At 47.0% G+C, this 25670-nt stretch overlaps 2 protein-coding genes across 19 annotated transcripts in view; both read right to left on the reverse strand.

The window, feature by feature from the left end:
• The window catches only part of VAMP3 (vesicle associated membrane protein 3), a 160711-nt gene that overhangs the window by 33249 nt on the left and 101792 nt on the right, over positions 1-25670 (reverse strand). The gene's annotated exons all lie outside the window — the stretch shown is intronic.
• The window catches only part of CAMTA1 (calmodulin binding transcription activator 1), an 852124-nt gene that overhangs the window by 22327 nt on the left and 804127 nt on the right, over positions 1-25670 (reverse strand). For 14 of the 18 annotated variants that reach the window (XR_013557729.2, XM_078452479.2, XM_078452477.2 and 11 more), the window contains 5 exons: positions 8423-8574; positions 5899-6095; positions 5442-5520; positions 4945-5260; positions 3982-4505 (listed from right to left, as the gene is read on the reverse strand). Coding sequence is in view for 17 of the 18 variants with exons in the window: in XM_078452479.2 (XP_078308605.1) it covers positions 3982-4505; positions 4945-5260; positions 5442-5520; positions 5899-6095; positions 8423-8574 (1268 nt within the window). In the remaining variant the exon portion in view is untranslated. The remainder of the gene's footprint in view (positions 1-3981; positions 4506-4944; positions 5261-5441; positions 5521-5898; positions 6096-8422; positions 8575-25670) is intronic. The other 4 variants (XM_078452487.2, XM_078452488.2, XM_078452485.2 and 1 more) reach the window with 1 other exon arrangement.

Here is a 25670-nt window from a genome sequence, read left to right on the forward strand (position 1 = left end):
AATGAACCTCAAAATCAGTACGCTAAGTGCAAGAAGCCACACACCGAAGCCTGCATATTTTATGATGCCATTGACATGAGATTTCCAGAAAAAGCAAAGCTCTGGGGATAGAAATCAGATCAATGGTTGCTTGGGGCTGGGAGGGGAGCAGAGGTGACCGCCAATGGGCACGGGAAACTTTCTGGGTGTGACGGAGGTACTCTACATGGGGCCGGATTCGCCACACGGGGCACTTAGAGGGGGCGGATTTTATGGGATGTTGAGTTAAAAACGTGGGTAATTTCCCAAGTTTTCAATAAACAAGAATAATTCTTGTGATAGGAATAAAAATGAAAAACTATCACTGCCTTTCCTTTCCTTCCATGTTGGCCTCTCATTTGCGACTTGAGCACCAGAAGTCCTACCTTGATTCGTTTTCCGTGAAAGTATTTGAGTATTTTATTACGAGCAAAGTGGAATTTCTGGAGACTCAAAGTTATAACTTTACATGTAGTCACCGCCCCCAACAATCCTTCATTTTATAAACACCTATCAGTGTAAGAACATCTTAGCATCACCACGACTGCCACGCTCTGGGATGCCACATGGCACGTTTTTTTTTTTATCGTGAGGGCTGCAAAAAGCAAGGAAACTTAAATAACTTTAAGCAAAATAATAACGTGCTAAGCAGCGGGACCCAAAAAGTCATGTTATCCAATTCCACATTTCTCGTACTGTGGTCAAAGATAGCCTTTAAATGCGCAGCTTTGGGTTTTTGCTCAAATTCTCGCTTTGGTCTAGCGTATGAGCCATTTTCACAAATGTGTCTGGGATATGTAAAAAGAACAATTATATATACACATATATATGTTTGCTATGTTTATTACATACATCTGCATAATTACATGCAAGCATATCCTGCATGAAATCTATCATATATATTAAATCTATGTATGAAAGCCAGCTTTCTAATTGTGTAGTTCCGTGTTTTTACATCATTTCTGTATCTACTTAATCTGACACATTCTGAGGCAAAGGTCAGTGGCACCTTAGGATTACGGGTAGGCTTCCACATGTCTTTGTATTTATTGGTTTTTGCTTTAACATCTAGAAGCTGTGTGCTTAGTTACACAGCAGTCCACCACCATAAGGGTTTTATCTTCTCCAACAAAAGGTACCTCCATACTGTGGACCTTGAATTGTGCTTTGTGTCTTTTTTCCTTTTGTACTCATTTGTCTTTTATATCTTTGTCAGTGGCTTCTGGGCTTTATGGCTTTGTTTTCATGATCTTCCTGTGTGATTTCATTGTAGTTCTGTCTTTTACAAACAGCATACAGTAGAGTATATTCTGCCGCCTTCTTTTTTTTTTTTAACCCAAACTGAGAATCTTTTAATAGAATTGTCAGTTGGCAAAGTGAGGAATGAATCGCGTTTGAAAATACTCCTGTAATTTTATGTTTTCTGCTTATTTCTGTTGTTGCAGTTTTTCCTGAACTTTTCCCCAAGTGGGTCACACTTTCCTTTTTTCCCCCCTTCCAATAACTTAGAAATTCTGTCACTTGTTTTTATGCAGTCTAGCTGATGTTAGGAAGCTGACGTTCCTGACAAGCGAATTTCAGCCTCCACTTACCTATCAATGACACGAGTGGAACGAAATCTGTGATCCTCCCTAAACAAGACAGCTGCTACAACACCCTTCACCCCACCTCTCTGGTGTTGTTAAAATAATCAGAGTATTAGTTATAGGTTAGTTTTAAAATATGACTCTTCCTCTATGTAAAGAATCCCTTCTTAACAAGTGCCTTGTACACACAGTCACGTTATCGCTAAGTACTCAGACTGATCAGTTTTAACTGGTTTTATTTTTCAGTCCTCCGTGAACTCCGCCTTGCCATTTCTTGAATTACTTCATTATTTTTCAATGGTATTTTTTCATTTGGTCGGAATACTTCTTGAGGCTGTTGCTTTTTCGTAGATACATGCTCTTGATTTAGCGGAATATCATTCTCTCAAGACTCAGTGAAAATGTAAAGTAGAATTTCTCGGGTTATTTTGTATTTCCTGCATCAATTCTGTTTTAGCAAAGGCCAGCTGCCACAAGGAGCTCTGGTACCCAAAGGCTATTAAACTTAAGTTCATTAAAATGATGTAAAATCAGAAATCCAGCTCCTGAGTCACACCAGCTACGTTTTCGGCACTAGGTACCAAACCGGCCAGGGGCTGCTGTAACGGGACATACAGACACAGAACGTTTCATTACCGCAGAAAGTTCCAGTGAACAGCACTATTCTAGATGCTCAACACGGTTGAGCTGCCAATTTTCACTGTCTGCTGATTTATTATTATGTTTACATTTATGTTTATAAATACTATCCTAGACTGCCTAGTACTGATACGCGGTATAGCCAGAGCCAGCAGCTGGTTGTGTAAATAAAGTTTTATTGGCACATAGCCACACTGACTCTTATTTATTTATTTAAAGTTTATTTATTTACTTTGAGGGGGTGGAGGAAAGGGGGCAGAACCAGAGGGAGAGAGCAAGAGAATCCCAAGCAGGCTCTGCACCGTCAGCACAGAGCCCAAGGCGGGCCTGGAACTCAGGAGCCGTGAGATATGACCTGAGCAGAAGAGTGAGACGCTCAACTGACTGAGCCACCCAGGCGCCCAACACTCTGATATTATCTAAGGCTGCCTTTGTGCTCTAAAAGCAGATTAAATAGTCACGACAGTCTAGAGGGTCCACGAAGCCTAGAATATTTACCATTTGGCCCCTTACGGGAAAACTCTGCCAACCCCTTACCTAAAAAATTCTTTGATTTCTCAGGCAGCCTCCCACGCCTGCAGGGGTCGGCAGGTCAGTGGTGGAACCCCCGGCCCACCCATGAGGAACGGGAGCACACGGGCTCTTCACTGTGCTCAAAGTGGGACAGAGGGGAGCTGCTCAGCAGCCGGACGTCTCCCCAGGAACGCTGGCCAGGACGGGGGACCTCCAGGCCCCTCCCTCCTGTGGCATTTCGACAGGCCTGGTGCCCTATTGAATTTCTCATGGGGGTTTTTCCCTGTGACATTTGTTTCGGGTTCTAGAGGAACTTGGAAAGAGAGGAGGCCAAACTCCCACTCAGGCTGCTCATTTAGTCCTCCCCTAAAATACAGAAGGAATAGTTTATTTAGGGGCATTAGCTTGCTTAATAGCTTAACCTCAAGTTTACTTCAGTAAATATTCTCTTAATTTATTGCAAGCTTGATGCCCCAAGAGGATTCTGGAGGTGTTATTTTTTTTGTTTGTTTGTTTGTTTATTTATTTTTGAGGGGGCGGTGGGCAGAGAGAGAGGGAAACAGAGGATCCGAAGCGGGCTCTGTGCTGATGGCAGAGAGCCCGACGCGGGGCTTGAACTCACGAACTGTGAGATCACGACAGGAGCCGAAGTCGGACGCTTAACCGACTGAGCCACCTAGGTGCCCCAGGGATCCTGGCGTTTCTAGGCTTATCACAAGGACGGCCAATTATTGGCTCTAGGGCTATTTCGCTGCACCTCACGCCACATATGCTTTTACCACAGCCAGATGACAGCTGTGCTCATGTCACTTAGGTCATTTAAGAATCCTATCCACAGGCCTCCTGTTCTAGACGTTCCTGGGCTGTGACTCTATTAAACCGGTACTTAAATAGGAAACCAGTCTCCCCGGATGCAGAGGGAAGCGGAAGATGACTGGAGGGCCCCGGGTGAGCTCTGAGGAGCTGGTGGGAGGAGGGGAGGGCTCTGCAGAGAGCCAGGTCCCTGGCGTTCAGGCCCCATTTACGACGTTGGATCCTCTGAATGAAAACGTGGCCCGAGCAGAGGAGACACCCCAACACTCTCATGAGTCAGAACACACTTCCAAACGTCTGCTGGTGAGCAAATCACACGACCTGCGGGAACCGGCTGTAAAGACGGTGGGGGGGGGGGGGGGCGTTCTGACGGCCACCCCGGCCTCTGCGGGCTTACCTGGTCCGTGCTTACCTGGATGTCATCCATGGGCTGTGTGCACTCCTCGCTCTCTGCACTATCACGGTAGGGCCCCATGTCTGTATTCACCACCTCTCTGTTAGCCATCATCAGGACACTCATTGGTTCCCGTGGACGCACCTGTGAAGGTGCGGCATCCTTTCCTACACTGGTCCCCTTCGGATTTCCAGTCACCTGTACTGTAGACACACCAATGTAAAGATCTTTGGGACTCCACTTTACTACGGGCTGAGATCCAGAGGCTTGGAGTCGTGCAGTCTCTGGAACGGGAGGGGAGGTTTCCCGGACGCGGTCCCTCACTCCTTCACTGGGGCTGATTGTCTCAGGGACACACTGCTTAGAACTAGGGCTCTGCTTCCTGATATTTGGCTGTTCCAGACTCAGTGCAGTGGAGAGCAGTTTCTGCTGCCTTGCCTGGAAGGACTCAGGGTTCAATTTATGCTTTTTGGGAGCTGGATAATCTTTGTGGCTCTCACTGCTGTAGTAATTAGAGGGTTCAGAACGAGGTCTTCTCAGCTCTGAAAAGTACAGTAGAAAGGACAGTCAGGACAGGCGATAAAGTTAGGAACCCTAAAGAATTAACACTTTCTCTATTGCCTGAGAGACACAAAGTGCAAAGCGGGAACTCAAGATGCGTCCCTAACATTTAAATATTCCCCAGCAGCATATACTGTATTCAGTCAGTCCTCCAAAATCTGTGTTTCTTTCTTAAATGGACACAGATTTTTTTTTTTCTACTTTCTGCATTTATTTCTGGGAGGGGTAGGGGGGAAGCAGTAGGCATTCTTACAGCTAAAAGAAAAATCGGAAACATAAAAAAAAAAAAAAACCCAAAAAACCCCAAAAACCAAACCCTTAAACGTATGTGAATATCCTGTGGACTTTTCTGAGGGTTGCTGCACGAAAGCAAATGGGAAATGTGCCAAGTTCCGAGATGTAATCATTTTGCATTTTTACCTGGATTGGTACTTGCAATGACGGTGACTCCTTTGGGTACTTCCGGTGAGTGGATGGCTTCACTGTGCCACTGGGTCATCCAGCTATCTGTATTGGGCTCTTCGCTCGGAGGACAGTGGATTCTGGGGTTCTGTCCAAGCTGAGCCTGCTCATCTCTCTGCAAGTGCTCCAGACACTCCGCTAATTTCACATGACCCCTCGACCTGGCGATCCCCAAAGGCAGCCTTCCTAGAGAGTCCGGAATGGAGATGGCCCGACGGTCCCACTTGTACAGCACGACAGCAGCCTCTAAGTGCCCGAGAGCACACGCCCACATCTAAAACAAAGAAAACAGCAAGCTTTCTCAGCACAAGTTAAAAAACATCCTCCGCTTTTGCTATTCCCACCAATGGACAAGTTGGTCCTTGCTGACCATCTCCATGGGGCCATAAGACCTTACCACATCCCCATGCCAGTTTAGAAAAACGGCTCAGGGATTAAATGAACCCATGCCTTACCAGAGGAGTACAGGAGAAGTGGTCCACATTCAAGGGGTCAACTTCCAGTTCCAAATCGATGCTATCTGCGTGCTTTGTGCTGTAAGGGATGGTACCAGAAATTACCGCACAATTAATCAACGTCCAAGAAATACTAGAATGTTATCAAACCCACAAAGATGAAACCAAAGTGGGCATCCAACATCCCTGATGTGAAGAAGATAGAGTCCCTAATTTCACAGGGCGGTTCGGATTATGAGCCCCGAGGAAAGCAGAGAGTGCAACGTCTCGCTCGCCATTTCTTGGGCAGAAGTTCGTGTAAGATTCCCTTGGGAACTGTCCTCCGAGAAAGCCCTTTGCTCACAGGCTGTCAAGCTCACTGAATGGCCAGATTTCTCTCCACCAGTGGAATCGCCCAAGAGGAAGGTGCGAGCTGACGGGCAAGGGTGCCCACTAGCCGTCCGCACCGCGGCCTTACCGCCATTTGATGAGGGTCTGGATGAGGGTGGCGTAGCCCTGGGCAGCAGCCAGGTGCAAGAGGGTCATTCCCCGGAAAGTCTTTGAGTGGATCAAGTGCTTGGACTTGGCCCAGCAGGCGCGGCTCATCATCTTCTCACACACGACAACCACACGGCTCTCGAAGCAGCTGCCCAGCGTCCCGGGGCCAGAGGCACACTAGGAGGAGGAAGTGTGTGTTACCACCGCGGACCCAGGGCCCTCCGCCAAGTCAACCTTTTCATGTAGGAGAAACAAAATGCTTTACGATTAGCCGCTCAGAACAGGAAACACAAAACCGTGCACAAAGGGGCATCGCGAAACAGACTAGAATGCGCGAGCTTCAGCTCGGCGGCACGCATCCACGCGTGTGGCACGGGGTGACCTTCCGTAATGCTGAGAACACCGGAGTCCACTACAGCTGACACGCGGATTATGAGCATCATGCTGATCCGTTTCGGGGAAAGCATACACCGCTAAAAAAGTGCCACTAGCCTCCAGCTGAAGTACACGTTGTGGACCGTAGACTACTAGGAGAGAAAAGCAGGGTGGCTGTCCCAATTCTGGCATCTGGGGACACACCCAGACCTCTGCCTCCCTGCTCCTCCCGAAGGAGAATTAAGTCACTTAGATGGGGATCTTTTCTCCCCCCCGCCCCGCAAAGAAGCACTTTAAAAAGTCTAGTGACGATCCCATCCTTTGGGGAAAGCTTTAGGGACCTTCAAATCTAAGTGATATTAATAACGATAGAGGCACACGGGGAAGAGAAATTCACTAATTTTAACTATGGCTTTCTTCTCTCGATTCAGGTAAAGCAAGAAACATAAAATCGAATGTAGTAACCTCAACAGTTTATCTGAGTCTCTGTGACGGCAGTTCTGTGTTTAACATCCTCCCCAAATAAAGGATACTTCTAGCCTGATTCTTATTTCTGGTATTATTTAGAAAGTCTTTTTTTTCCAGCAATAAAGTCCACAAAATTCAATTACTATGGAAGTACTGTTGTTCCTTCTTTTCAGTCTGGAAAAACACCTTGCAAAAATAAAAAGGTGGGTGACCGATACACTGTCATCCTCGCCAGAGCTGTCAAAACATCTTAAAGGTGGGTGATCCCAACGTGCGGAAGGACGACCTTGACTTGGAAAGGACAGGCAAGAGCTGCTCCCGATGCATCAGACAGACATATTCATGAGCACGTGAAAGTTACGGGTTAGTGAGCAGGGAGGGAAATTTTTTTGCATTCACAAAAAGAGCTGCATTTTTATCACGAAAGGTGGACCCAGATATGTATCGAGGCCACCTTAAATTGACAGAAGAGTCTTCAATAGCAGTTAACATGGGATCAGGTTGTAGTAGGCCAGTTACCGAATGGTTGAGCTGTAAAAGGACAGTATATTCCATTCCCTTGATGCAAACTCTGGTGACAGAAGGTTTTCATGGGAATCCCTGATTTGAGCCATGAGATACAACAAACAACGATTACTTCTTTTCTAAAATGTAGGAGTCTAGGTGAACAAGAAGCCTGTTGTGGCCTTAATAATATTTTACTGTGCACCAAGTCTTCCCTTGGACTTCTGAAGGCAGGTAAGAAATAAGAACATTTGGGGAAGAAGGGGTTGTTTGGTTTTGGGGTGTGGTCCATAAAATGCTTCGGTTTCAAAATATTAACATTTGGTATTAAAACATTATTAACACTTGATATTTACAAGGAACATAAAACTCAAACGTTTCACTTAAAAATGCAATTGTTCACAGGAAATCATCATTAATCTTGAAGAAAGAGGGGAAAGTGCTCGGGGTTTGCAGGGAATAATAACTCAGTAGGAGAGAGAGAGAGGGGAATGCTATCCATCCTTTGAAAATTTGTCTCTAGGGTCTCCTGAAAAATAATTTCTGCCCAGGCCATTTCTCAAAATGAGACCCATAAATAAAACTTATATAAAGCCTTCAAGACTAATGGGACTCTAAAAAAATATTTAGTGACGTCCCTGCATTTGGCCAATTCTTCCTGGAATTTATGAGAAAGCAGATGTGAAACAGGATAGCAGGGCTAATGTGGTCCGACACCAAGTAATTCCAGAAACAGCTTCTCTGGGAGCTTCTGATATTGATCTTCTTGACTTTATAAAAGGCTTTATGAATGGCCGAGTTGGATCATGCTTTATATTTATATTTAAAATAGATATGGAATCTACAACACAAAATAGAGTCCAACCGAACTCTGAGTCGCCACTGGGCCTGTTTTCTAAGTGGATGTCCTCGAGCCACACCGCCAGGCAGCAGCACTGAATTCTGGGATCGGCAGCAATGATTTAAGGCTCAGGGAGGTCAACAACCGAGAAGCCCCACCGTTCAAGGCTTCTGTTATTACACAGATTTCAAAATTTAGGGGCACGGGATTATAAAGCACTCCCTGGGACTAATCCAGGAATGACACCAGCACCAGACAAGGGACTTGTGATCAATAAAGCACAGAGTGAAAGGTGATGGTCAGTGCACGCCCGTACCTGAGCCTGGCTTCCTCCGTTCCCGCTCCCGTTTCCCCCTCCGCTGCTGCCTCCTCCGCTCCCCTGTTTGTGCTGCTGGGACCCTGTCATCTCCGCCATCCTCCTCTCCATCTGCTCCAGACGTTCTAGGATGGACATCCTGAACTGGTTATCTAGGGCAGAACAGGTGATAGTGAGGTCGTGTTCCAGAAGAGAGTTAACACGTGGCCTCGTCAAGCTGCAGGACCGGCATCCGAAACACCATCATCAGCCTAACCAAACCACACAGGTCCGTCCAGGCCAGATTTCTCCAACGTGGCAGTGAATCTCACACCTCACCCAAGACCTGGGGCATCTACGGTGGCCCAAAGCTCTCAGCTAAAGGAACAGAAAATCCCTTTTTGTCAAAGTCCTGGTTTCCGGTTCCTGGCACCCCATCTCTTTGCCAAATTCCCCAACGGAAGCCTTGGAGAGATCTGATAGGGAGGCCCCTAGAACAAATAAATGAAATGAATACGATTTAAATCAGTGGAAGAGAGGGAGATGTGTGTGTATAAAAGATACACGTACGTAAATATATGTACTTTTTAGAGTAGTATCTGTTTTACCCAAATTAAAAAAAAAAAAAAAAAGATTTCATCTGTTGATCATTTGCTGGCTGAGACCCTTACACATGTCCTTTAACGCGTGACAGTCTTCTCAGAGCCCAGTGCAACTAGGTGCTTCACCCCTAAGAAAAACATCAGGCCGCCACCGTCGGAGCTAGGACTGTAACTCAGAGAGGCCTGTGATTCTGTACCACGGTACTGAGATTAGAATCTCTCTCTCCCTCCCCATTCACGCATTTATACCCACCTGTGTGCACACACGCAGACACACGATTTGGGCTGCATGCAAACACGCGAGAAGGAGCTAAGACCATTATGAAACTCATTAGCACCGAAACTTATTCAACAAATTTTAAATAATGCTGTGCCAGATAGTAGTAAACCGGTCAGAAAAAGGCCTCTTCCTGCTCTAGCAGGGGAAGCAAACATGATAATGTGAAGAGGAACCATAGGGCGGGACTACAATTTATATGAGTCTGGAAAGGGGCCACTTGAGTTTCACCAGAATAGAAGGAGCCAGGTCTGCAAGAACTGGAGTGAGTTACTAGCAAATGCAAAGGCCCTGAGGCAGGGCATTCAAGGAACCGAAGCCAGTGGCTGGACCACCACAGAGAGGAGAGCAGAAGGTGAAGTCGAAGAGGGGGGCCAGGACCAGACAGTATGTACTTAAGAACCCTGACAGAGAAAGTGTACAACTTTGAACAAGACCTTAAGTGCCTCAGTTTCCTCACCTCTCAACTGGGGATGGTAACTGTACTTACCTGAAGGCTTGTCGTGAGGATGAAATGAATATTTGCCAATGCTCAGAACATGTAAGTTCCAGATACATGTGTTAGCCATCATCATCATCATCTTCGGGCAAATGAATTCTCTAGGAATTGACTGAGCATCTGTGACAACCTATTTGTCCCCCAAATTGTTAAAGGCGTAACTGTTTTCCAAAATACAACCATCCGAATCGTGAAAAGGAAGAATCCAGAAGTGTTCGGTCAGCGTGCCTGGCCGTCCTCACTATACAACCCGACACCGGTGAATGATGCTTACTGATCCTACAAGAAATAAAACAGCAGGCGGACTAACACTTACAGAGTGCCAGCCACCGTTTCCATCACTCTACAAATATTAACCCATTTACTCTCTACAGTAATCGTGAGGTCGGTACTGTTCTTACCCTCTTTTCACAGAGGGGAAAACTGAGGCGGCGGGGAGGGGGGCTCTCCGGCTCAGGGGCCTGGAGCTTAACCACTATATGACACGAGTATGAGACCTTGTGGGAAGAGAAGAGACACAGGAGTCAGGTTCACCCCTGGGAAGAGAACATTTTCTTGCAGTAACAAGGCAGTAGATACGTGTTTCACAGGAAAATTTTCAGGACCGGGTGTCAAACTGGTTCCACTTTACTAAACCACAAAGCCAGAAGGGGAAGACTGCTGTTCAAAAAATCGTGACATTATTTTTTAATAAAGCTATTTCCGGGAACAACACTAAAGGAAAAATCCTTCCCCTTTAAAAGTGACAGACGTCTTTGTGCCAAGTGTGCACTCACACACACACACACGATCCACAAACACCAAGGCCCCTGCTGCTGAGCATCTCGGTGGCCCGGTCACCAACAGGCAGGGACTCCAAGTGGGCACGGCATGCGCTTGCACAGTCGTTGCCATCCTGTGACCCTTACGGAAGACACGAGATGCCTTCAGGGGTGGGACTGAGTCCTAACAGCCTGCCCTCTCCGTTAGAAGAGGGACACTTTGCAGAATGAGGGACTCTCTTATTTGGAGCCCTTCCAAATGAAGGGGATGAGGAATCTTCCCCTTCAATTAGCTGGACTCCAAGGAGAACAGCGCATTTTCCTTGTGGAGCTCGCATCAGCTCTCCCTGCACATTCCCCGCCGTGCCGTCCATTCAACCACCTGCAGATCCTTCGGCGTCCCACCGAAACGGGGGAAGCGTCTATAGCCGCCTCCCAACAGTTTCTTCTGCAAGCCCACATAACTTGCACCTGTTAAAGGCGTGTTCAGAATCCATTTCACTTGTTTCGAGCACTTGTTTGGAGCCTGGTGGCCAACAACAACCTGCCATGTCACGCAGAGGGGCAGAAGGGCACAGGGAGCAGCGCCCAGCTGTGGGCCGCCCTGGCGGGGTGCTCGCCCGGCCACCTGGCCCCATGGAGGTGGCTCCGTCGTGGTGTCCGCAGTGCCACAGTGAGGTCAGCCTCTCGTGCCCGCCCGTCTCCTACCCAGCATGGAGCCTGCAGAGACAGACCCTCCCTGAGGTCACGGAACACAGACCACGGCGTCTCCAGATCAAAACACTAACAGTCACCGTGACTCTGTGACCGCCACCAAGGTTCCTGTGTGCTTTTGATCTGGGCTGTGTTCAGCGCCATCCCCATGCAGTTAGCTCGTTCACGTTATTAAACTGCTCCAAGAAGCACTTGGTGAAGATACTCAGAAGCAATTATTTGCCTCTTAACAAAATTATACCATACATAATGGCATCTCTGAGCCTCTCAACTCCAAAGGGGGAAGGCAGTGATAATTAATAATAAGAAACAGCCTCGAATGGAAATGATTGATTGAGCCGGCAGCCCGTAGAGCACAGACCTGATTGTACTGTGTTGACCGAGACTCAGAAGAGACCTTCTGATCACACTTCCTTTCCTCTGAGCAGGGCCAGCGCCCAGCTCCATCCACAGAGCTTACCCGGTGGATGAAGTGATGGCCTTCGCGGGTCCATTACTGGCAAGTCAAAAGCAACGACTTTGTGCTTGCTTTGGTGGCACAGTTTTGGGGTGGCGTGGAAACCGTATTGTAAGATACTTGGCAAATGCAGAGCTATACGTATGGCCTGGAGTGTATATTATGATTGATCACAGCAGAAGGGGAATAGAATTACTTAGAGGCAAAAAAAAAAAAGTTCTGATTAGGTTAGAGTAAAAAAGTAGATTTGGGATTCACTTACGCGCACGAACATTTACTGAGCACCTACCACGTACCAAGCACTGGGGGTGACGTGAACATTAGTGAACACACCCGTGCCCTCGTTTGTTGGCTAACGAGTAATTTCCGCAATCTGAATAGACTGGATTTTTAAACGAATGTGTGGGAGGGAGGGGTGAGAAGAGAGAAAACAAAACATGTGTAGCTCTAGCGGGCTGATGAAGCTGGCCTCAGCTCTCTCCCACGAAGTTTCGAACAAAGCCAGCAGTGACTCAGCTTTGAGGGATTCCCAGCCCCTTGTCCTTAGGACAGTTTGAGCGAAGCGACCCCGCTAGTCCTCCGTGAGCCCAAGGCTGCGGGAACAGCACGCCAGGAGCACCTGTTTCCCGAGCACTGTGGACTCTGGGGGTCCCGGTGAGGAAAGCCGGCTGTTCCACGAGCTCCCGCCTGGTCGGCCCCCCGGCTCGGAGTTCTTGTCTAGAAGTGTCAGGGCTCTGTCTGCCTCGCCCAAGGAACAAGCTGCTGCTTACACAGAAGGCTCTCCCACTCTTCCCCCTACCCCTTGGAGAAGTGTGGACAAGTCACGTTACAACCCGTGGCTCTGAAGACTGGGGCAAGGCGAGGTCCGCACAGCAGCTCCCTCCTCCCCGGGGTGGGGAGAAGCTCCGGGTGGCGCGGGCGTCCCCTCCGTGGGGGAGGGTGTGCGCGCTGCCCACGGTGCTGGTCCCTCGCTGCGGATGCCGCCCCACAGGAGGCTTCCGCCCATCCAGCGGTTCCCACACCCGAGGTGCCATCAGAATCCCCAGGAGGGCTTCTTCAAACAGAAGGGTGGGCCCTGTTCCCAGAGTCTGTTTTACTTCGAAGGCCGGGCTGTGCGTCTAGCATGTTCCCAGGTGACGCTGAGGCTTCTGGTCCGGGGCCACCCTCGGGAGCCGCCGCTCTGAGCCCCCACCTCCTTCCTCGAGAACGAGCCCTCCGTGCACCTGCGTGCCCGGCCGCACGAGACATTAGCTCCTGCGAACGACGCCAGGCCTGGCCGCACGAGCTGTGTCGGCAACCCCAGGCCGCACGCTCCCTTCTCACGCGCACAGCCGAGTCCGACCCGGCTGAACTTGAAAACTATTCAAAATCTGCCCACCTGCGCCGCTCTCCGCAACGAAGCAGACACCACTTTGTCGCGCCCGTCGAATCTTACCTCCTCGCTCCTTGCTGCTTTCTTCTTCTCCCGGCTGACGAGCTGGGGTGTCTTCCCACGGGTCTGCCTCTGCGCCCTGCGGGTCTCTAAAGCGGCCCGTTTACCTGCATGGTTTCGGGGAACGAGGACTCTGCGGCGCCACACAGGTCCTTCCCACGACATTCAAGACACACGCACACGCATGCCTGCGCCCCAGACAGGAAGGAAAGAGTTCCGATGGCTCTGCAGCGACAGTCTGGCTCGTGATTCATTCAGCCTCTTCACGAGCCCGTCCCGCACCCCTTTTAGCAGAAGCGGCATTTTTAGACCGGGCAGCTGTGACAGGCTGCAAGGAACACGGGACAGAGCCGAGAGCTGCAGGGTTAGTCCTGTGGCCGCGTGACTTTCAAATAATGACCACTCTGCACCTCAATTTTCTCTCGTGGAAAGAGGAGATATCACCATCCTTTTGTTCCTCGTGGGGATGGGATAAACTACTATAGGACATTTTTTAAAGTGGTAAGGCTTTCTTTACCCAGTTATACCAATGGGACCCCCCCTTTTTTTTAAAGGCATCTTAAAGATTTTTAAGTAACCTCCACACCCAACGTGGGACTTGAAATCACACCCCCAAGATCAAGAGTTGCATGCTCCACTGGCCAAGCCTGCCAGGAGCCCCTAAAAAATGCATTTTTGAAAATTTTGGATACTTTTAGATTTACAGATGAGTTGCAGTGGTATGCCTCCCATAAACCCTTTGTCTGGTTTCCCTTAACACCGACATCTCGCGGATCCACAGTGCACCCGTCAAAACTCAGACACTCACTGGTACGTCACGACGAGCTCAGCTACAGACTTGAAACACACTTGCCGTGACAGTTAACGTCCCTTTTCAGCTCTGGGATCCAGCTGCAGGCGCCACGCCACCTCTGGCTGTTCCACGCCCTTCCTCTCCTCGGCTGTGGCGATCTTCTCTACGGCCCTTATTTTCACAGCGTCCGTGGTTTTGAGGAACACCGGACACGTGCTTTGTAGATGTCCCTCTATTCAGGTAGTCTGATGTGTTTTCTAATGATCGGACGGGAGTCATGAATTTTCAGGAAGAATATCACGGAGGCAAGGGCTCGTCATACGACACGGGTAGTGTCTGACGTCCTGCCGATGCGGACCCTGATCTTTGGTGAAGGTAGGGTCTGCCAGGTTTGCTCTGATAAAGTCACAATTCTTCTGCTTCCATACTCCATTGTTTGGAAGTACGTCAGTGAGTCCAGCCCACCCTCAAGGAAAAGGGAATAAAGCTCTCCCTTGTGGATGTGGGTGGGAGTATCCACATATATTATTTGGAGTGCTCCTATAAGGAAGATCTGTCTTTCTGAGTTTGTTTGTATCCATATAAGCCATTTATTTATATCCACAAACACTTTACACTTTGGTCACAATCCAATACTAGGTTAGCTTATTGCTCAAACTGTCCCGGCTTTGGCCACTGGGAGATCTTTCAGGCTGGCGTCTGTGTCCCTCTGACATACCCCCAGCCTCTTCCCTTCTTTTTCGAGTACTTCCTTACTTTCTGGCATTATAAGATGCCCGGACTCCTCTTTTATTTTCCCTGTCCCAGCCCTAGAGTCAGCAATCTCTCTAAGGAGCCCTGGTTTCTTTTATTGGAGGATGGCATTTAGAGGCCAAGGTCTGGCTGCTGGGTGTGCTCGCTGCTCCTGGGGCGTCTCACCGCTGCTAGGCCCTCCCAGCGGAAAGAGCAAGGCAACACACGTAAGTACAACCCATGTATGCACACACATCTACAATTGTTCTGAATCTATCTATAATACGCTGGAATAAAATAAATGTGAGTCCATACGGACATCCCTACCTCTAACGGAGCACTGCGGTGCCCATTCTAGCCTTCTGGGGGGTACTTTAAATGTAGGTAAGATAACTAGGGGTTACTTAGATATAATAAACCCGTGTATTAAATACTGAAATCTTTACTGATGTATTAAACTACAAAAAAGAAACCTGTAGGCCTGATTTCTGCAACTCAAAAATACAGGTTCAGAACCTATCACAGTAGTTTATTCGACGACTACTGTTATACTCCAGTTCTTAGAGCTTCCCAACAATATTACAAAACATACAGAAAAAATACTCATAATCCCAGAACAGCTCTGAGTATTACAAAGGTCAAGACGAAGGAACATTTCCAGCCAGTCACTGGCCCGAGGGTCACTGAATGGTTTGCTGAGGCTTCATATCCCCTTTTCCCATGCTGGGCTCACCGTGTCCCAGCCTCCCGTGTCACACAGCACAGCAGCAGTCACGGGTCATCTTTTCGTCTTTCTTTGACAGGGATTCCCAACCCTCAAAGGGACCCGTTTTAAAATGTCCCAAATTAATATTTCCCTAAGAATGAAACGTTCCGAAACAATACCGAAATTTTAAAGACAGAGAAACTTTGATGAAGTCGGACTTCCCACAGTGTGTTCTAAGTTTAGAAAAGTTTGGCACTTGCTTCTATAAAAGTGCAAGATCCCAAGTATTTGAGGATCTGATGTAAGAAAGTGTCTACTTCAGGAAAGCAGCTACTGGCCAGACTTCCCAGGCTCTTAGCACTCAGCTGTACCTACTGTTTCCTCTAGATTCCCTCTCTGTAAGTCTTGGAAGCTAACACATTTTCTGGGCCGCATTGAGCAATACACCCTAGGGCAAGTTTCTGACATGAGGTCGATAATCTAGTTTTAAAAACTTAAATCCCGCCCCTTCGACCTACAAAATAAGATTGAAGATCTCTGGCATGGCAAAGAATACTCTTTACCGACTGTCTCGGGTTACTTTTCAGGGACTCTCTCATCACTCACTCTTCTTCAGTCCACCGTGAGTTTGATGTACCTTTAGACCTTTGGGCATGCCGACTTCTTCCCGTGTCCACCTGGTGAGCTGTCTGTTCTTCAGAGTGTGGCTTACACATCACTTCAGTATTATTACTGAACATCTACAGTGGGCCATTGCAAATGTATTGTTTCTAGTCCTCAAAAAAAAAAAAAAATGAAAGAAAGCTTTTCCTCTTCATTCTACAGACGAAGAAGCTGAAGCTCGGCCATGTGTTGCTTGCCCAAGGTCATGCTGCTTGTAAGTATCAGGGCAGGGATTTGAACACAGGCAGGACTCCAGATCCATGCTCTTTCCACTGTGCCCGGTGAACCTTCCTCTCTTGCCCTGGGTCCTAATGGTACTTAGCAAACGAATGCCGAGTTGTTTTCCTGTATGGGCCATTTCTACCAGAGGGAGCTTTCTGAAAGCAGGGAGCTTGCTTGGATCCCTGGCACCAGATACAGAGTGGGTGCTCCGTCAGTGGAAAAGAATTGTTATTTTCTAATGCAAGCTTCTTCTGGAAGCTGACTTACTGACGTCATCCAAACTCTGGGGCAAGGGCTCTGAGCCACCTCTGTCAGCCCCAGTGGACTCCAGGTGGCTGTGGACCCATCAGTAATCTACCACTTGGTCCGGTGGACAGGCTGGCTGGTCAGAATGATCACAACCCAATGGAACTGACTTGAAAGCACGCAAGAAAGCTCTAGGAGTCTCCTTGGCTGGCTGCTGCTTCCTTTCAGCTCAGGTGAGGAAGTGACGTCACTGCAGTGTGTTGGTGCGAGACTCTGGCAGAAGAGCTGAGACACAGCTGACTTCTTTACAGACACAAACTGTGGTTTCATAGCAACGTCACTCGTTATCCACTGAGCTTCACGTTAAAAATACAGACCCTCCCCCCCCTTCTTTCATATGTGCCTACCTTCCCCTGGCCAAATGGGATCTCTGGGACACAAAGGGCTGGGCGCACATCTTGTGGAAGGAGTGTCTGTAGTTTGTAACAAAAGCACTTCCCAAGTTTGTCAGGTTGGGTTGTTGTATAAACAGGACATTTTTAGTGTCTTAAAAAAAAAAAAAAAACCACTTTCTAGAACAGCCTCGTGAGGTATGCATGGACCTGAACACCTGAAAATCAGCTAACAAATAATACCTGCAAACACGAGAACCTGTTGCCACAATTGTTCGATTGGAGTCACCTTGTTGCCAGAGTAGAAGAGAAAGTTTTGCCTTGGCAGGTAAATGAATGAAGGAGCAATCATCAAATACCACCTGCTATTTTAAAACGCGTTATTTGTAGCTCAAGTGCACATGTGCCCTCCTGTTGCTATTTGGATTGGGAACGAGAGACTGTCTCTCATTCCATTTGCAGCTCTTGGCCACGCTGGCAGGAGAAGCTCATGAAGCAAAAGGAGGTATGACTTGAACTATTTCTGTAGGGACTGCTGCTTAGGAAGTCTCCTAAATTTTTCAGGAAGCTCGGAAAGGCAGGGAAAATGAAGTCACTTAATTCCTTCCCAGAATAAATGGGGCCACCAGAGCACATTAAGCTGTCCTCTCCAGCAAGCCATTTAAGATGTCCAAGTGCAAAGGGAAGGGTAAGGGCCGGACAGAGATAAGGCACAGGCTGTACCACTCTGATTTTCCAAAGCAATGGCTAAATTTAGCCTTAGGGGAAAAAAAAAAAAACACCACCCTGCGTACTCCACTTTTTAAAAACTCCCCAACTCTATATGCCAAGACAAAGGGAAATTAGCAATTCTTCTTAGACTTTCTTCATTTGCATTGACTTTGGATTCGTCGTTCCTCTCCACGGTCTGTGTTTCACGCTATTCAGTCGTGGAAGCGCCAAGGAAAATGGTTTAGGATGCTGCTAAAACAACAGCGATTAGGAAACGGAATGTTACAAGGGGGCACAGCAAACCCGTCATGATTTCTCCCTTGAGCTCTTTCAATGCCAGAGCTTGAGGCGCAGGAGGGCAGAGATGTCAAACCTATTCTCCAAGGACACTAAGGCTGAGCGGAATGCCCTAGGAGCTCAGCTATATCACAACACGCGGGAAGCACGCGAGAGCACCCCAAATCATGCAGGAGCCGACTGCGTGGTCGGAAAAGCAGCAAATCCAGCTGGAGTTCGACGTAGTAAAACTGCAGCTGGTTGGTGCCAGAGCAAAGGAAATCAGGACCTCTGACGCAGATTCGACACCCACCTTCACAGCCTACGAAAGAGAAGAACATTTCAGGCTTGCTGACTTCAAAAAGCCACGTATTTGGAGGACGCTGCCTCAACAGTTCCAGTACACAGCGGAAAGAAGAAATCTCACAAGCACGGAGGAGATGTTCTAAAGCAGCAAGAGGAGAGTGGATGGAGACCCGGGGAGCATATCACCACTCAGACTAAGGAGGTTTTTAAAGAAAACGTGCCGTAAGGAGACTCGGGGACAAGCGACAATGTCCCTCACCTGGACGCGACAAAGGTGTGACAGTGGAATGGCATTTAAGTGCATACGGGAAAACGGGAAATGACAACCCTAACACCTAAGAGCTGACAGCGCAGAAAATGCACAGGAAGTGTCAGGAGGCAAGAATACTTTAATTAGCCACCAGCAGGTTGATCTGCGGTGCTCGGCTTTAGCGACAAAAACCCCCCAACACCTAAAATCCTTTGGGAAGAGCTACGGAACAGCAGAGTCGTTCGCAAAGGTCTACTCGCCAAGGCTCCACTATGGCACTGGTCTGCTACGGTGCTGCAGAGGTAACAGCGAACAAGAAAACTCAGGACGTTGTGGCGGCCGCCGGGGATACAAAAACCAGTAAGGTGTGAGCCTCTACCTCCAGAAGCTCAGTCGGATAGAAAAGTAAGGAGAAATCGTGTGAGCTCTACGAAGCTACACTCGTTCTGTTCACCGCAATACTCCCGAGGCCTAGCGGGATGGCCGGCACACAGGAGGTTCTCAACGTGGATTTACTGAATAAGTGACTTAATTTCATCTGTTAGAAATATGGAATGTGAGTTTTAAGAAGGACAAGGCGAAGGGCAGCATGCAGAGCAAAATATGTTTCCATTAGTCATTTCTATGATGCACTTTTCTCCAGCCAAGTTATTAAAGGTGGTCCTTTCCCTTCTCACGGGGCTACCTTTTACCTAATCAATCCCATCAAATGTATCGGGGACCAGGCAATCGAAAACAGGCAAAATATCTAATTGAGACTGGTATACAGCAGTAACTCTTACATTTGGCAGTTTTCACCTCAGAAGTAGCATCCCAGAACGAGGTCAGGTGGAGACACTGTTGGCGGCGGGGGTGGGATGGGGGGCGGGGGGGGGGGGGAGAAGGGGGAAAGGAGGGGAATTGAAAACTCCATAAAAAAGAAAACTTTGGGGGGGCACCTGGCTGGCTCAGTTGGTAGAGCATGTAACTCTTGATCTTGGGATCATGAGTTCGAGCCCCACACTGGGGGTGTAGAGATGACTTAAAAAAAAATTAAAATCCTAAAAAAAAAAAAAAAGAAAAAGAAAAATTTTGCTAGTAAGATGTGCTACCTGGTACCTAGAGAAAAGAAGAAACAATCCTGGCTGTTTCTAGCTAATACTACTAATCATAATAGAGGTTATTTGCCCTGAGTTCCTGGTGGTTTTCAATATCTGAAAAGCCATGAATTTCGGATTCTAGCTGGAAGAGTCCTTCTCTGTTTCCAACTCCTCCATACATTATTTAGACGCCTGCTGCTGGCGATGCTTTGCTCTCAGAACTGCAGGAATGCCATCTGCACAGACGTTCCCAACTGTCTTGCCTACTCGTGAGAGTTCAAGCCCAAGATGTTCCAAACATACGTATTTTTTTGTAAACACTGGATTCTCCATAGAGACTTCAGTTCTAGAACTTGAAAGTTTATTAACTCCGATAACACTTTTTCATAATGCCGTGAGATTTTGTAAAAATCTGGAACAAATACAGGTGAAGACATCCTTTCCAGGTTACTAGACGGAAATGTATATATTTTAAAGGAAATGTATATATTTTATGCATATATTTTAGGTATGTATGTATTTTAAAATTTAAAGGAAATGTATATATTTTAAAGGAAATAGCTGTATTACTTTAAAATACTGGACACATTACAAAGTAGATCTTGATAGACAAAATGATTTAAGAATACTGTTTTGTAATTTATCATAGGCCTGACAATAGAAAATAAAGCATTTTAAAAAATTCAAGTTACAATATTTTAAACATCTTATTCAGAAATGAAAGTATTTCTCTGAGGGAGGAAACCTAAGGGTTGGAAAAATTTTAACCAGTAAGCTCCTCTTTGGAAGCGTCATGATCCCTGCAGGGTCGTCTGCCTACACATCACACGAGGATGTGCCACCGTCTGCTCTCCCGTGTCTGTATTATGCCACTCACTTGTGACGTTTTGAGTTTGGGAGGTGGTAACTTGTGCGCTACACCTCCTGTTAACACTCTACCCCCTGGACCAGAGTAACCTTCAAATTTCTGCAAATTCCCAATCAGTGAGGCCTAAACGAATGTATTATTGAGGCCAGTATCCCAACACCCCTTGGATTAGGTGGGAAGGCTAACGAGGTATGGTGCTTTCCACGAAACGGGGATGCAACATGATTTCACAGAGCTGAGGGGGTTGCCTTGCCTGACTGTCCTCACAGAAGCCCCAAAGCAGGCTTCTTTAATCACCCCACTCAGAGCATAGTTGGTCGAAAGATTCAGGGAGCAGTTAAGTAATGGAAGAAAGATTAATAATCAACTCAAAGGACAGCAGGTGCTAAACGTGGGGAGTATCCCTCACAAACCCCTAACACATCCCTACAATCTCCTGGTCTCCCCTCTTCCTTATTTTCCCGATCTCCCTTCCGTCTCAATCCATTCCTCCTCAACGTCTTTATTTCCTCCCCTGTTCTCCCCTAACTGCTATCAATCCTGGATCCAGGTATGCCTGTTTGAGGTGGCTGACAAAAATACTTACGATTAATAACAGATTAAGACCAAGGTTCACAAAAAGTAAAACTCACACAAAGCTATTGTACAGAAAACACATATGAGATTCTCCAAAATGCTTAATTGTGCGTCCCAAATTTGGCTGAATGCGGCAAATGAAACTAGACAGGAGGCAGTTTCGAGATCCCCGTCGGTCGTTTTGGATAGCAGGTGATGGGACAGACTTCAACATCCTTGTAATAAAGTCAACTGGGTTTGAAAGGATTGTTTATTGCCATTTAGTATTAACAGACACCAAAACACTGTTTCACAGAAGCACTTCTGCAAAGATCCAATGTGGTCTGACTTCACAGCTCTCTGATGATTTAAGTCAAGGGGAAATTCCATCAACTATTCCATGCATGTCTCTTACTTACTGCTCACTCTTCCCTGAACAGTATTTTATGATCCTGATTTTTACATCTAAAAGTAGGTGAGTTGATGGTTTTCAATTTCCTAAAGGAAAAGCTTTCTGCATTTATTTGGTTTTTAGTAGTTTATCATTAAGGAGCTCTAAACGGATTTCTCTTCTACAGGTCAGTGGCTCTTAACTTAAAAAAAAAAAAAACAAAAAAACAAAAAAAAAAAACCCTTTTTACTCTAATGAAATAATACGTCGTCTCGTTTGGGAATAATCCGGAGTGTAATGATAAGGCTGTGCTCTGCAAAAGTAATTTCTTTCCACAATTCTCGTTGGAAAGGGAGTAGCTGCCAGTGTTTAAACCTACTCGACAATAAGCCTAATAATTGACTAGTCAGCCGCCTGCTTACCAGTCGACACCCTCGGCGTCCCTGAGCCACCTCTGAGTGCCCACCGTGCCTGCTGAGTAACGTCCCTAGGCTGACACGAAACGTACAGAAGCTGGACCTCCCTTGTTAGAAAAGAACCCGAAACAATGGTTCCTACCCTTCTTGTTCGCGGGCTCTCAGTGATGAAAGCTACAAACCCTTTCCTAGAAAAGTACACATGCACAAAAGTGTACATTCAGTATCAGGGGACTCCCAGACCCACGGGGCGGGGGCGTGGGTTCCAGGCTCAGGACGGTGCTGTGGGGATGGTCCACTGAAGCGTTTCCCAAACTGCGTGCTATGGAACATTTTCCACGAGAGGTCACTCAGGAGACCACAGCGACAAAATGCCGTGTCAGGATGTTTTGGGATTCCTAGGTTAAACACAACTAAATACATATGCATTTTGTTAATGTAGGACTTTTTCTGAACCCTAACATGCTTACAGGAGCTAGAAATTGCTGGCGGAGAGCCAGTAGGCATGCTTCCTAAACGTATCTGAACCTTCCGGCATGGGGCGAGGAGAGCTTATTATAAGCATTTCCTGTAACCCATGTTCCCACAGAAGAGGTTAGGGACTGACACTAGTCCTAAAGAGCACCCCGATACGGTCGGTCCCTGGTGAGGAAGTCCCTGGACCACACGCTTCATCTTCCTTCTTCACTCACCAGGCAGGGCACAGGCGCCACGCCAACCGGCCACGGACCTGGATAAAGTTATGTGGGTCAAGGGTGAGCGTCACCCAGGAACTGGTCTGATGGTTCCTCTGATGGTTCGTTCTGTCACACACAACCACCTCCCCAACCCACACCGTCCGTCCCTCCCGCTGTTCCAGCCTTCAAGATACCTCAGAAGGGCTTCTCTCAACTCTCTCTTCTCTTTGTGCCATTTGAGAGTAAAAATAAGATTTCAATTACAATTGATAATAAGAATAACGTTAGGGTTATGTTATCAAGAAACTTAAATTTCTTTCTTCCAAAAAGTTGGAGACCTAGTCTTTGTAATTTCAGAGGACCATTCTGAGTTCTACCCTATGAATTAAGAATCTTCATTGGGGCGCCTGGGTGGCTTAGTCAGCTGGGCGGCCGACTTCGGCTCAGGTCATGATCTCGCAGTCTGTGGGTTCGAGCCCCGCGTCAGGCTCTGTGCTGGCAGCTCGGAGCCTGGAGCCTGCTTCAGATTCTGTGTCTCCCTCCCTCTCGCTCCTTCCCTGCTTGCTCTCTGTGTCTTTCTCAAATAATAAATATTTAAAAAAAATTAAGAATCTTCACCAAAGGGGAGCCTGGGTGGCTCAGTCGGTTAAACATCGATTCTTGATTTCGGCTCAGGTCATGATCTCACGGTTTGTGAGTTCAAGCCCTATGTCAGGCTCTGTGCTGACAGAGTGGAGCCTGCTTGGGATTCCCTCTCTCCCTCTCTCTCTGCCCCCTCCCTGTTCACACGCTCTCTCAAAATACGTACATAAACTTGAAAAATTAAGAAAAAAAACTTCGCAAAGAAGTTCTATTTACTGAAGTTATTTTACATGTATATTTGAGTGACATCATTTAATATGAAAATATCAAGTTCACTCATCTATTTTGGAACATGTAAGTGTAGGCTATATATTATGTAGATTATACAGTTCAGTGTTTTACAGTATATAATGTGATACATACATGCACTTGTATTATTTTAATATTTTTCTCCTATAAATGCTGAGTATCTATCATGGGTTCAAAAGGTTTCCCTTCTCAGGCAAGCCTGGGAACATACTTACCATTTGTTGTACTGTTTATCCGGGAAATATTATTCAATTGACTTGTAAGTTTTTAGAACACCATCAGTTTCAGGCTGGGCACTTCCTATTTTTTTACACTATTAGATAAAACATCTTTCTCACACACACACACACACACACACACACACACACACACACACACGCCCAGGGGATGGATTCTGGCTGGAGTAGAATGAATGGTTTCTTTCATTAGAAAAAACAAAAGGATATTTAAATGAATTCTTTGTGGATTAATCCAAACCACAGTGTATAGTATATTAAGGACTTGAATCACATTTTCTGAAAATGGTCCTAGGAACTGTTAGTCAGCACCTAATAAAAGGTGAGGGTTCTGGTGTCTTCTCCTTTAAGATGAGACCGTGAGGATAAAATCACGGACTCCGCCTGATGACGAGTTTCTGTGGTTTCAGGATGAATGGTGCTTTCTTTAGGAACGTGACCATCGAGGCTGAACATCACAAAGTACCGGCTTCCTCCCAGATGCCTGGCTAGCCTCCCTTGTTTCTCCTTTGGGAGATGCTCCTGTCCTCTGCAGAGTTCAGGTGGTGCTGACCCCAACACTTGTTCCCAGGGAGGGAGAGTCAGGCCTTGCTAACGAGAGTACGGCCTCCTCCTAATCCGGTGATTGGACACATGAGTCCAGCTGAGCCAAGAACAGAACATTTCCCGGAACAACTGACAGAGATGCGCTGTTTTCCCGGATACGTTTGCTAAATTGGCAAGATATAAACCTGGAGCTTTGAGGAGTCCATCCCGCTATGCTGTGGAAATGAGAGTCAAATCAACATAGAAGAGAGTAGAGTCAACAGAGGGGGAGATGGGTCCCTAAGGATATCACTTGAGCATCTGGAACCAGTTGTGCCTGAAGATAACTCCAAAACCAGATCTCCTAAAAGTCAATAAATTCCCTTTTATGCTTTAGCCCGTCTGAGTTGGAGTTCTGTTACTTGCAGAGGACTGTAAGGTGACTCTACTAATTGAAATGTGAATCCTTTCACTAAATGAATACTGGGAAAGTCTGCTCCCATTTACAAACAAAAAAATAGTCAAATATTAATCACCTGTACCTCAGTAGTGCCAAAGTATCATTGGAATCTCTCTGTAAAACATGGGGAAAGTTGTGATGGAAATAAGCCGTCATGCTTTTTTGAAACATTTTGATTACCTGAAGAAATCAGAAAAAGACAATTCTGCACTCCAGTCTCGCTGGAGACCATCTGCCGTTGAATTCTGTACCCACGGCGGTTATCTACGCTCGTGCAGCCTTAGGTTACTGCCAAATCAACTGTTGTAACAGACACATCCCATGGAAGAGAATCGCTGTAGAACACTAAGATTTAAAGAGAACTCAGGAATTCTCTGGTTCAGGGGCTTTCAGTAGTTTTTGCCTGTGTCCCAGAGAAAGAATCAGAACCCAGTACACACACACACACACACACACACACACACACACACACACACACCCATACACGCGTGTGTGCATGTGCCCCTGAAACAAAAACTTCCCAAATCCCATACCAGGTACTCTGATTTTAAAAAGTGAGGATGCTGACCACTACATTAATTTCCTGAATCACTCCTCATAGATTTAGAAAACAGGTAAGGCCCTGATGCAGAGATACAAGGTGACTTCCCTGAGATTTCTCACTTACTGAGTGGTAGAGCTGGAAAAAACAAAACAAAACACCCTGGTACTCATCCTACTGTATTATATTAAAGCAAACAGCTGTTACCGATACCCATTCCTAGATGGCAAGCTTCTGGCCAATCGTAAGAAAGCCGGAAAGATGATGCAGGTGTCAGACCTAGCTATTTTACACGGGGACAGGCCAGGACTCTCCGAGACCCCTTACGTGAAAACCCCAATCCCCTAGGGACTTTGAACGGCTCTGCCTGGGAGATCCTGTGGCATCTGTGTCCAAATGACTAGCAGACAAGACTAAACTGGTGCGAGAAGCAGGGTGATGGTCAGGTTTGCTCTCGGCCTGAGGAAACACACCCTCATCACATCCCCCCTGCCGTATCCAATAAGTCACACTACACGTGTCAGCTTGTCAGCGGGCAGTGGTTACGAAACTCCAGCTCCCAGGCTTCGTTACGCTAGGTGGAGCGGGGAA

Source organism: Panthera onca, chromosome C1 (genome assembly GCF_046562875.1).
Source record: "Panthera onca isolate mPanOnc1 chromosome C1, mPanOnc1 haplotype 2, whole genome shotgun sequence".
NCBI lineage: Eukaryota > Metazoa > Chordata > Mammalia > Carnivora > Felidae > Panthera > Panthera onca.